Raw genomic sequence first — 12536 nt, forward strand, 5'->3', positions numbered from 1 at the left:
TACTTTGTTGTTGCTCAATACATGTAATTTTCTGATACAGCCATGGGTTATTTCGTTCATCTTATTGAGTATTTTTGATATATTTCTCTAATAAATGACAGATGGTCTGTATTTCTGTGGAGGAAGAATATTTGTATTAATTCATTTTTTTTCTTTAGTCATTTCTTTTTCTTTTGAAGCTTGTTGGCACCTACAGCTGTCGTCCTGCATGAGGTCCTGCAGGTGGCCACAGACCCTTTTTTGCAACATCTTGGATGTCTCCTCCTATAATACTTTCATCCTCTTTATCGCGGTGGATCCCAGCTGGAACCAGAGGAAACTGTTTAGGAGGCGCCTGTTTCTTGAGGAGTTGGGGAAATCCGTAGTTGCCCCAATGATTCCCATAGAGGTCGACTCTTTCATTTAAAGAGAGAGATCCTAATGATAGCGGATGTGAATTACAAGAGGGACCTATTTGTTTCACACTGGAAGAAATGGATGGACTATATAATACCATGCAGGCCGGACTCTGACTCTGCTAACCTTAGATAATACATTGTGTGTGTGTGTGTGTGTGTGTGTGTAGCAATAACCACATCTCACTCTATGTGTTAATGTTCTTGTAATGTTTTTCTTTATTTGTGTTCTTTTGTCCTAAAATTTCCTTTTTGTTTAAGCAGAAACAGCCCTGAAATCTCTATCACCAAACCCACCAGATTCCATTCCATTCCAAAGCCGAGAAATGACGTAAACGCTCATAAGTTGTCTCGATTCATCTTCCCACCATTCAACAATCAAAAACAGTTTTCCTTACCTTTTGCTGATGCGGTGTGTTTGTTAGTGTGTGTAACCAAGTCTCACTCAAGGAGAAGTCTCATTCTGAAATTTTACACTTTCCACATTGCTGCAATCAGCTAAATATTTAAAAATATTCAAAATCATTAGATAACACTAATTTACACTTTCTGTTCTCCAACACAACAAACTCTTGCTGGCACTCCTCTCTAACTCTCCACTTTGCACTGTTGTTTTTTCTGCCACAAGTCATTTTCTGCAATAAGTCATTTTGAGAAGAGCAGCAAAGGCTACCGAAAAAACATTTAATTTTTCTGCAGGATCCTTTCCGAAATGTCATCAGACACTTCTTATAATAAGAATCTGAGCCTGTCAGTGGCAAAAACAAGTACTTTTAGAGGACGCAAATTGATGGAAGACTATTGGCTGTAGGGAATACTTTACAGCCTGTGTTGCTGCTGTGGTTGGAGCAGTCTCCCTCAATACCGGACCAGTTTAAAAAAAATTGTCTCCCATTAGTCACTTAGATACAAAAACATGGGAAAATAGGCTCCAAGCCAACAAATATTGAATTTTACCTTCAAGTGCAAGGATGTATATCTACTTTTGCTTGAAGTATCTTTGTTTCTGCATGCTGTGGTAGTGAATGTACTAGATAGTGATGATTAACTTTATTGCTCTGTTTAAAATTTGCACTGAAATATCTTACTTGTTCTCAAAGAATTATGTAGATTTCAATACTTAATAGACACAGCTGGGTTAACTCAATTTAAACTTCCATGTAACATCAGTTTACTAGATCAGGTAAGAGTAACTGACAAACTGCTAACATTAGCTCAGGTTGGGGTTAGCTTGTTGGCTGTCACTGCATCGCTCTTTGCTAATGTTAGTAGAAAAAACTTTGTAACGTTACATCATTTATTGTTGGCTAAATTTACAGATTGTCATAATACAAAAGTTAATATCAAGTGTGACGTTAGCAAATACTTTGACAAACTAGCTAACTAATATTAACTTCCACATTTTGCTAGAGATAATGTTAGTGAGCAAACGTAGTCAGCTAACTAACTAAACTATAGGCTACTGTATTGATTTGGTATTGATTGCTTCATAACATTAATTGATAAAATAATTTGTAAATGGCAAGACAGCCAATTTGCCAGCCAGATCAAGCCTGGAGTCTGGATTAATTAAATGACATTAATCACTCAAGACAGTATTTTGCTACGTTAGCTAGATAGCAGTTTGTTTGTGTTAGCAAGCAAGCTAACATTAGTTACAATTAGCCTGCTCAAACTACGATATCACAATATATTTCACACTTCAATGCTGATTTTATGACATGGGGCACTGAATTTGATGGATTAACTGTTTATCAGACCACAAATGTGACAAGAATTAGCTAGTTAGCTTGCTAATGTTAGCTACTGCTGCACTTAAAGCTGTAGCAGAGCTGAAGAGGGGAAAGCACTCGGGAACACACATAACATGACAACCTTTGATTTCCCTGGGATATTGGGCTCCACTTCTCTTACTTCTCCACTGGCAGGTTACACATAAGTAAATAGCCTGTTAACACTGAAGGCTGCCGTGCCACAGAGGGGCCAAGAGACTAGAGCAGCTGCTCCGGTGAGTGAGCAGTACTTTGTGTCTGACGCAAGGCAGCAGATATTACTAAAGTTGTAATAAGCATCACAATCCTCTACACTTGAGTTGCAAAACAGTGTTTTCACTGGTAATGTTCAGCTGTCTGTTACTGGATGTAACTTTAGTGTTTGCTTTACACAAAATAATACTGTGTGACACATTACTGTGTGACGAACATGTGGCTGCTATATTTTACTCGCCGCTTAACCTTGTCGCCTGAAACATCCCATAATATGCAGACTCAGCAATCTTAGATCCAATTGGTCTGTCAGACACATACTGTAAGAGGCCTCCCACTACTATTTTGTCAGCTCTGTGTATAAAACACACATCATGACATACGTGACAAGCTGGATGAGCAGATAATCATTGTTTATAAAAATGCAAAGCTGTGATGATACTGATATTTCATACACCTGATGAATGTATGGTGGACCTGCTGATGTGCATTTCACCCACGTGAGACCCAGTTATGAGCTCGCTGTCACTTTGTTTGTCACCTTAGAGACATGCACTTGCCTGAGTGCGACCACATGATATTTTAACTTGCACACTCGCAAAAAATGGTTGCATATGTGACCATTTTGGTCGCAGTCCAGAGCCCTGCAGAGAGGCGAGGCCTACAGGCTGTTATAGGCCACCGAGAAAGACGGGTTAAACTGTGTTTCTTTTTTTTTTACATTGGAAAAAAAAAAATTAATAATGATAAAAAAGTTACATACAGAACATTTATTGAAATCATTTGAGCCCTCCTTTAATGAACCACTTACGCTGAAACAAAGTAAGTTCAAGTATTGTAGCTGTGTATCATCATATATGAATGTGAGAAAACATTTTGTATGAATACATTAAAATGTGCAAACAAACATTTGATTTGTAACTGAAAACCTTTGTTAGTGTGACATCTCTACAGCTGGTACCTCAAACACTTGGCAACTCACTCCAAAACAATCTAGAGTGATAAATAAGAGGTAAGAGGCAAATATGTATTTTTGACTTTAGGGTGAACCGCCCATTTGAAGGGGCAAAACTATGGAACTGTCTAACTGAATTAACAATGCTACACATTTCCAATGTTTTCAACAGAGGAATTTAATCATGGCTAAAAGAGAAACAATCTTGTTTTCAAACCTAATAGCCTACCTCTGTAGACATACCAGTATTTTTTGTATGTACCCTAAATGTGTATGTATTTTTGTGTATGTATTTATGGATGTACTGCTGTTTTTAACAAGCCTCCTGGACAGGTGAAAAATTGCTTTCATTTCTAAAAGCAATTAAAACAGTGCATCTGTTCCTTGTGCATAAATGTTTGTTACAACTCTAATGCTACTATCCATATCCAATTAAATAAAGTAATACACGTATGCTATCACACATCATACTATATCATGCAATCATTGTGTTAACATTTCAGCTAATGTGGATGTATTCTTTTTTGTTAACGTAATTGTCTTATTTTTACTCTAAATCCTCAGAGCTGAAGAGGTAGGCATGCATCTCATCTTCAGCAGAGGTGTCGTCCACATTCCTGATTTTGACTTTCTGGGCAACAGGTTTGCATCTGGGCATGAGCTTTCTCCCTGTCTGAAAGAAAATGTGCAAGTTACTTTAATTGTAAACCCAGTTTCAGTCAGGTTTTCATTTCAATGTGAGCTGTAATGTATTTCAACAGTTTTCACCTAACTCTCACCCAGAGCCACACTTTATAAATGCAGCAAATGACTTACTATTTTCTTGGAGTCAGCCAGAGATCTCTCCAAGTACCTCCTCATCCTGTCCTTCTGTTTCTCTCTCTGCTCTCTCAGCTTTTCCTCACGCTGCCTGCAACATGGTGTACAGTAGAAAGACAGTTGTTTCTTTTTAAATAACTGTATTAAATCAAGTCTGGAAATAATATATTGAGAAAAAACATGCAATGCAATGCATTTCAGGAGCTATATTGTGATGAATGCCATTTCCTTTTGACTTGAATTTGTTGCTCAATCAACTTTTTCTTGAAGGTAATGTCACTGAGACATACCTGCTCCTCCTCTCACTATCCTTGATCTTCTTCATTATCTCTAAGTTCTCTTCGGGGATGCTCTCAAGGCCCTGCAGCAGTAAAGACATGCGATTCTCAATATTGGCCAGTTTCTCCAAGGTGCTGAGGTTGGTAATCCTGTCATCCACGCAGCAGCGATGGACCTCTACCACCTTCTCACCCAGAGCATCCAACATAACATCCTGCAAGCACAACAAGGATATGGAGTAGATCAAAGAGGAGGGAAAAAAATGAAGAGAGAAGATAATGACACCAGATACCGCTTACAACTGCTAATGCCACTGTACATGATGTCTGGGTGATTGTTGCTCAGATCTTGGATTAAAATGCAGTTTAACACATTCTGCTTCCTTACCTGGTCTTCTGTGTTCAGTGAAACATGGAGCTGAACCTTCTGTCTGAGCTTGGCGCCTCTTGCCTTCTCTATGTCGATTCTCTGGTTCATGTCGGCTATCTGCAGTGTTAGCTGCTCTTCATCCTTTTCACTTCAGACAGAAAAAAACAAGGTTACCAAAAGGATATTCACGGACTGCAGACATCCACCAAGGCCAATAGTACAGTCTTCTATGATGTGCATAACTGTTACCACAACCACTATATGTAAAATAAGCACTTTATAACGCCTGTTTTTCTGTATGACGTTTGAGCAGCTACACGTGCAGGCTACCCTGGATGATTAATGGTACCCATGAATGTGGAATGTGATACAGAGTCATCGTATTTCTACAATTGCCTATGTCTTGTCACTATTAGACGTTACTACAACTTACTGGATTTTAGGATGTATTGTCTTTCGTCCACTAAGGCCAAATGCCCAGCCCAGTCTCATAGATGTACGTGACATGGACACAAACTCTTAACTCTTAAGGATCCATTGTCGTAGTGGACACACAAAATAAGTATAAAGAGTGAGAAAGTTTACATAGAGTGGACAGGAGAGGTAGTTTGTTGCCCGTGCGAAATGAAAAGTCAACACAGTTAGGTGACTTTACAGACTTTACACAACTTCGCAAAGTACTTAGTGAAGGTACTTTATGATACTTCATACGTTTATGTCAGACGTCCTGTACATAAAGACAAAGAAAGTGCTCGTCTTTCCTGAAACTTAACAAATCTGCGACCTTTTCACAACGTTTGAAACTGCGACCGTTTGTAATAGACTTTACATTGGCATTGTTTTCGTGTTGCTTGCACATCATTTTAACATATCTTGTGCCCTCATGAAAATCAGACCGGTTGTTTTTCTGTAACCCCACTGACAAACAGATAAATAAAACCAACAAACAAACTGAACTGAAAACATAACAACTCCAAGTAAAACATAAGGCACATGCAGAGTTTAGGAGAGCAAACCAGTGCCCCTTTTAAAGCAAGACAACAGTAAAAAAACAAAACAAAACAACAACAACAAGTGAAAATCTCTGAATCACAGAGCATTGACCCAGGATCCTTACATCTTCTTCCTGGTTGTCTCCATGGACTCTCGAAGCTCTTCCAGTGTCTCTTCCACCCTTGTAGAGTTCTGAATAAGGGACAAGTTGTGGTCTGTCAGCTCTGTCACCAGATCCAGTAGCTGCTGGGGATCAGTGAAGTACAGCTCCGGCTCATCCTACAGATGTAATAAACAAGGTGGGCAAGACAGAAGCACTGTGAGTACTGCAAAAATAAATAAATTAATACATACTGAGAGATAAAAAGAGGTGTTAAGTCAGAGAACTGAATGTCCAGTTTAGGAAAACGAACCTCATATTCTGAGCTGTCGCTATCCAGTTTAGAGGTTGTGATCCTGAACACAAAGAAGGAGTGTGGAGTCAGAAGAAAGTTTTCTTAGCAGCATGTAAACACGCTTTTAAACAAATTTACTGCGAGATGTTCCAACTGATAACAGCATGCTGTTTGCTACAACAGAGAGAAAATTAATTGTGAAAATATGTGTAAATGACCACATAAACTTAGTGTATATCCACAAGGAAAAAAAGATCTTTATACAGGAACATATGTCTGATTGGTGAAGGTATATTTCTGTTTTTTTGCCTTATACTGAAACACTTAATGGAAGTCAGGAATTACCCACCTTATTTAGCACCACATCACTGTGTATGAATGTAAAAGATAAATACTGAATATGCAGCAGAGCAACCATCAGTGTTGTGATTGAGGAGAGTGTGTTGGTGTTTCCTCACTGTGTGTTGCTATGGGCTGAGGGAGGTCTGGTCTCTTTCATGGAAGGCAGCTCTCGACCTGGACTGGAATCTTTGCTCTCCAAACCTGCATTCATGGTATCATTCAAATCACACAAAGAGCACTTTCCACACTCACTGTAATAAAGCGCTCCTTAGACTGCCATCCCCAAGTAAAAAACACACATTTTTCCTCTTACCTGTTGTGCAATTTATCAGTCTTGGTTGTTTTGGTGTGAGTTGCCGAGTGTTGGGGATATCGGCTGTAGGCCTTCTCTCCAGTGTAATGGAACTAGATGCCACTCAGCTTGTGGTGCTCAAAGCACCAAAGGAATATATTTGTAAAACTCAACAACAATGTCTCTGTCTAGAAATCATGACCCGGTTACTATAATCCACAGACCTTATTGTGAGCAGTTTCATGTAGGAACTATATTCTAACTGCTGAACTACACCCATCACCCATATAACTGCGCAGATGCAAGCCTCATCTATGGCTAGTTACACTAAGCTAGTTAATGTTACAGCTCAGCCAAGAAGGATACAATTAATGTTTACATCTCACGCTGTCATGGAGCATGAACCTCTTGTCCACCAGTAGATGCACTCTTCCTTCTGTGCGGTGATACAGTTGGCTGGTGTGGAAGAAAAGAGGTCCTATATCAAACTGCTCACAACAAGGTCTGTGTATTATTTTGAGTAACCAGGTCATGATTTCTGGAAAGAAACATTGCTGCTGAGTTTTTCAAATGTATTTTTTGTGCTTTAAGCATCACAAGCCAAGTACCATCTAATTCTATTATACTAGAGAGAAGGCAGACATCTCTACAGCTGATATCTCCAACACTCTGCAACTCACACCAAAACAACCAAGACTGCTAAATAGCACTACAGTTAAGAGGGAAAATATGTATTTTTGATTTGGAGGTGAACTGTCCCTTTAAAAACAACAATATCAGGATATTAACCTGCAGTGCTGTGGCCCTCATAATCTATTTCTGGTAATTTACTTGGTTTTGTACTTGCCGTTCTTAACAGCTGACTCCTCGAGCTCCCCATTCTGCTTGTCCCCAGCGTCTCCACCAGGCAGGACTTTAGCTTTCAAAGCCTTGGTCTTCTGGGCCTCCTGCCACTCTGGAGGAGACAGCTGGAACAGAAGCTCCTTGTATCTCTTGTAGTCTATTAGGATTTCTTCAAATTTGGCAATTTCACTGTGAAAAAGGAAGACTAGATTTAAATCCACAAGACTTAACGCTGTCCCTCCAAATTTATTCACTCTTATTTATAGTTGTCAGTGCATCGTTTACACACTAAAACATGGGTAATGTGCACTCTCATACATTTTTTATACAGCATTATCAGAGTGCTACCTTTGTATGGTCCCTATTTCAGCAGTCAGTTTCTTGATCTCTGCATTCTTCTCTTGTTTGATCTTGGCCTCCTGTTCAAAACTGACATCAAAGAAAAGACAACCACTTGCAGTGTGACTCTTTAAATGTCCAAGGTGAAGCCAAAATGACATGTCTTAATGCTTCTTACAATGTTCTGGCCTCCACAGATTTCTTCTCGTTCTCCCTGAGGAACTCTTCAAATTTTAGGTTGTCTCTCTCAATAATCTTTTCAAGCTGCCTCAGCTGTGCCTCCTCTTTTGCAATGGCTTTGTCCATCCTCAAAATCTCAGACCTCTTTGTCATCAGAGATAACTGATGAAAGAAGAATAGGGGAAAATGAAGCAGAAGGGCGAAGCAAGACTTTTTAATTTAAGACATTCTTCCTTCTGGCGTCAACTTTACCCACAACCCAAATGCCAGAAAAAATGTTGTCATTGTACATTCCTGCAAACCATGCATATGTTACACTTGGCTATGGTTATGAGAAAATGATGTTTTGGCTTAAAATAACCAGTTTGGGTGGCATCATCTTGGCAGGAATTGCTGTGACATCTCTGTAAAAAACAACTGGTTTTCACAGCGCCATACCAGCAAGAAACACAGCAATGTGTTGGTAAAAACAATAGTTTTTTGTGGCACTATCAATGGTGGAAACACCGGGAAAGTTCACCATAAAACATTTATAAAGATCACAGCAGCTCTTGAAATCATTTACCTCCAACACCGCCTTCTGCCGTTCCATGGAGATTAAATCATGTTTGCTTTCTTTTGTAATGTTTTCTGGAGACACAGGAAAGACAACAGTTAACATTTACAGTAGCAAGTTAGCCATGGCGTGCAGTCTACACCTCTCTTCAGTCACCTCGTTTCATCATGGCCATCTTCAGCTCATGTCTACTGGGTGTTTGTTTAGGGAGAACTGTCTTAGTCTTGATTTGTTTTTGATTCTTCATCTTCTCCTTTTCTTCCACCTCCTCTTCTTCCTCCTCCACTTGTTCTTCCAGCTCTTTCCCCAGCTTGGCTATCATTTGAGCAGCGTGGGTCGTCTTCTCATCAATTGGTAAAGACAGGAATTTACACATCTCCTGTACATGAAAAAGAACAGCAGCAGGACTTAAACATGGTGATTGATTTTTTCTCTTTGCAGACACTGTGTCATACAAGTATCATGAAGTGTGTGTGAAAACATTTCTTTATATTCACACAGTTGTACTCAAACAAACACCAACCTCTTTTCGCTCCCCTCTTTCATTTACACTCAGCAGGAAAATGCTTTTACTGTCTGGCACTTTGAATGGGCTTTGTCGAGTCTCCCTCCTCCTCTTCATATCTGCACACAATGTAATGAAAAAAATATGCATTTAGTTTTCAACATTTTCAGTTTTTCTGCTGTCTCTTTCACAGATCAATCACTGCCTGCTGTACCTGATTTATGGGATTTGGCAGCACTGTCAGTCTCTGAAACAATGTTGCCTGAAGAAATCTCTGCTCCCTCTGTTGAAAACATGATCAATCATTGACTGACTTAACAACATGCCTGAGGTGTGACACATGGCACTATAACAAATACTTACTGGGATGTGGTGAGGACATCTCTCAGGTTACTTTGGGCATCTGGCACTGCAGTGGCTCAGCGTTTCATCTGGCTGCAGGTTACTACTATTTAAGTTTGTCAAAGCAAAACTGAGTTAAGCAATGCACTTTAAACTTTTACCCCTGGCTGTTCCCACCTCTAACCTGTCACTATCTGATGTCAAGGCTCTTCAGCTCTGGAGCTCCTGCCTGCTTTTTGTGTCAGTGTCAACTTCTAGACATATTTCAACAGATAGCACTAAATGACGTTTACAACTTCCAATTTGTGACTGGACATTCTCTGGTTAAAATATATTTTATTATTAAAGATTCTACACACACACACACACACACACCTGTGTTGGGTGGAAACATGTAGCGAGACACTTGCTGTCATCAAATGTTATAATAATAATCATAAAGGTGGCTAAAAGAGGTCCAATCGGGCAAAATTCAAAAACACCTGCAGGTTGGATTACTGGTATATGGATCTTTTAATTTACTAAATTATTTGAATTATCTTATTCCATAACATATTTGGAACCTCTAAACCAGGGGTGTGAAACTCATTTTAGGTCATGGGCCATATACACTCCAATTTGAAGCTGCTGGTTGTTAATACTTTACACAGTGTATTAAGTATTCTCTGTTATTACAGAGAGCTGTATTCTGCTCAGGGTGAAAAGCCTCTGAAGCAGCATTTTACATGAACAATACTCACTGTTAAACTTGTTCCTGAAACCAGGCACCTCTTAGCCTTTACAAGTGCATTAATAATAGCTGTGTAAAGTCATCCAGTGGGCTGGATTGGACCCTTTAGTGGTCCTGTTCTGGCCCACAGGTCGTATGTTTGACATCACTGCTCCAAACCCTCTTGCAGAGAGACCCAGTGTCAGACTCTAGTTTGTTATTTTAGTTTATATTGTGCTAAAAAGGTGCATATTTGCATTAAACATTAATTGTGCAAGAATTATTCATAATTAATAACTCTGATTAATTTATAGTAATTATTTATATCATATTATAATCAAATAACTTTATTATTATTACATAATTGTACTAAAGTACTGAAATTTAGGCAAGGTATAATGCCGCTGCCATATCTGATTTGCTGTATATACTGTATGGTGGTGGGTACCTGAAGGCAACATGGGACTGTACAGAGAGATAATGTTACAGAGAGGAGGACATGGGGACTGACAAGACACGCATACGGCTAATTTTTGTCCCAAAGAACCCAAATGAATTCTTGCCACGTAGATAAGGCTCACTGTTGGTTGTTTTCTTCCTCTAAAGTAGGCTAATGCTAACTTCTTTATACGGTAACTTTGTTTTGAAAAATAGTTAGCCGACTGATTTTGGACATAAGATAGCTGCTTATGACAAAATGTAGCACCAGTTTAGAAAACGTTTATTAGCTGAATATACAATTTCAGCTCCTTCAGATGAGCTTCCGTGTATTTTAGCAACATATCACGTTTGTAAATTAAAACATTTTATTCTGGAAGTCAGCTAAATTGTTAACTTGCCAAACTAGCTCAGTTACGTTACAGGTTTGCTCCGGCTTTCTGTCTCTCGTGTTAAACAAACTGGCTTTACATACTGTACAGGTTAGCATGAAGCTAACTGTTTAACACACTTCTTTCATGTATTGTTAATAATAAATTCAACCTACCGCCTGATAGTGCTGTTCACACTCAGAAGTTGAACAGCTAACTTGGCTATAAAGTTAAAGTAAATGCAGCTCACAACTTCGCTCCTCTGGCTGGGCTTTCTGTGTATGTACTGTTGCCATGGTTACTGTTGCCTTCACGGTCTCCTGGTAATCCTCTCTTTTAATTTGGATTTCATAGCTTGAATGCATTATGCTCGAAAACTGTCAAAAGACTAGCTTTTTTTTTAATTCGTTGTGTTATAATTTTAAAAATTGTCTTTCAGTCTTTCATTGATTATTTGGTGACTATAAAAAATAATGATTGAAAAATACATCAAACAAGATAAACTGAAAGGTTTTAAAATAACATTATGTGTTTATTTTGCTATGGTTTGTTGGCTGCCTAACTAACAGTTACAGAGTTAGAGGAGGGAGGTCTCATCAATCCTGTGGGCCGGTCATATTAATCCTCCACTAGATGGCAGAGACAGATCATGCAGTTTAGGCAGAACATCATATTTCCTGTGCTGGGTGGCCCTCCTAGGTGGAGAAACCCAGATCCCAGGACTATAAGAGATGCTGTAGAAAGACATTCATGTTTGTAATAATAGTGAGTAGTGCATTTATATGAGTGATAATTTCTTCTTAAGTTAAGTTGACTTAGCTGCCGTGCCAACACTTCTGATAGTTCAGTTTGTGTACCAGTGAATATACTTAGAACCTGATACTGTACATTCCCTCCCACGCATCCACACATGACCCTGCACATCTCAGCTCAACAAAGCAGCCCACACACTACACTTGCTTGTAGGAAATCCCAGTGTCAGATTGTCAGGCTAAAGTAATGCAAACACATGGAGGAGTGTTGGCTCTCACAGCAGAAGAGGGCATGTTGTGTAAGGAGAGAGGAATGATGTTTAATTCAGATTTGGAGGAACAGTTTGACGCTCGTCACGGATGGAAAGGAAACCTAAAGCAAGAACATGACAAACATTTATGGAAAGTTGGAAATCCAGAGCAAATCTTCATGCTGAAGATTGTTTTGCAATTCCAAGTTTCCATAAATGTTTGTCATGTCTTCACAAGATTTGTGGCACAGGCACGACTATTCTCAGTTTTAACAAAAACAATGTTCCTGAAGCCAGTCCTGTCGTTCAGTTTCCCAGAAAGCTGCCCTGCATACAGTATCACTGTCTTACAATGTAGATAAGATGGTAAGCAGCTGGTTTCTTGCAGCATTGCATGGGTTGTTTGAGCATTACAGATTGCCTCCG

At 39.2% G+C, this 12536-nt stretch overlaps 1 protein-coding gene across 2 annotated transcripts; it reads right to left on the minus strand.

Annotated features, from left to right (window-relative positions):
* Window positions 1-3149: 3149 nt before the first annotated feature.
* LOC125894935 (cilia- and flagella-associated protein 100-like) lies at window positions 3150-11411 on the minus strand. 2 transcript variants are annotated; one of them, XM_049586638.1, is made up of 16 exons: window positions 11284-11411; window positions 9611-9695; window positions 9462-9530; window positions 9266-9366; window positions 8899-9121; window positions 8752-8816; window positions 8185-8348; window positions 8016-8096; window positions 7672-7856; window positions 6649-6733; window positions 6209-6251; window positions 5920-6074; window positions 4821-4950; window positions 4445-4647; window positions 4152-4245; window positions 3150-4008 (listed from the first exon to the last, which is right to left on the minus strand). In XM_049586638.1, the coding sequence occupies exons 2-16, from the start codon at window positions 9627-9629 to the stop codon at window positions 3883-3885; spliced, it is 1743 nt and encodes a 580-aa protein (XP_049442595.1). In that variant the 5' UTR covers window positions 9630-9695; window positions 11284-11411; the 3' UTR covers window positions 3150-3882. The 2 variants fall into 2 exon arrangements, with proteins under 2 accessions (XP_049442595.1, XP_049442596.1); XM_049586639.1 differs by having other exon boundaries at window positions 9611-9692; window positions 11284-11394.
* Between the last annotated feature and the right edge of the window lie 1125 nt (window positions 11412-12536).

The sequence above is a fragment of the Epinephelus fuscoguttatus genome, linkage group LG9 (genome assembly GCF_011397635.1).
Source record: "Epinephelus fuscoguttatus linkage group LG9, E.fuscoguttatus.final_Chr_v1".
NCBI classification, from domain to species: Eukaryota; Metazoa; Chordata; class Actinopteri; order Perciformes; family Serranidae; genus Epinephelus; species Epinephelus fuscoguttatus.

Excerpts from the sequence above, each read along its gene's own strand:
- LOC125894935 (XM_049586638.1), bottom strand. Across the intron at positions 9,367-9,461 it reads TGCCAAATCCCATAAATCAG|ATATGAAGAGGAGGAGGGAG; the intron begins GTACAGCAGGCA and ends CATTGTGTGCAG. Across the intron at positions 7,857-8,015 it reads GAAATAGGGACCATACAAAG|TGAAATTGCCAAATTTGAAG; the intron begins GTAGCACTCTGA and ends CCTTTTTCACAG.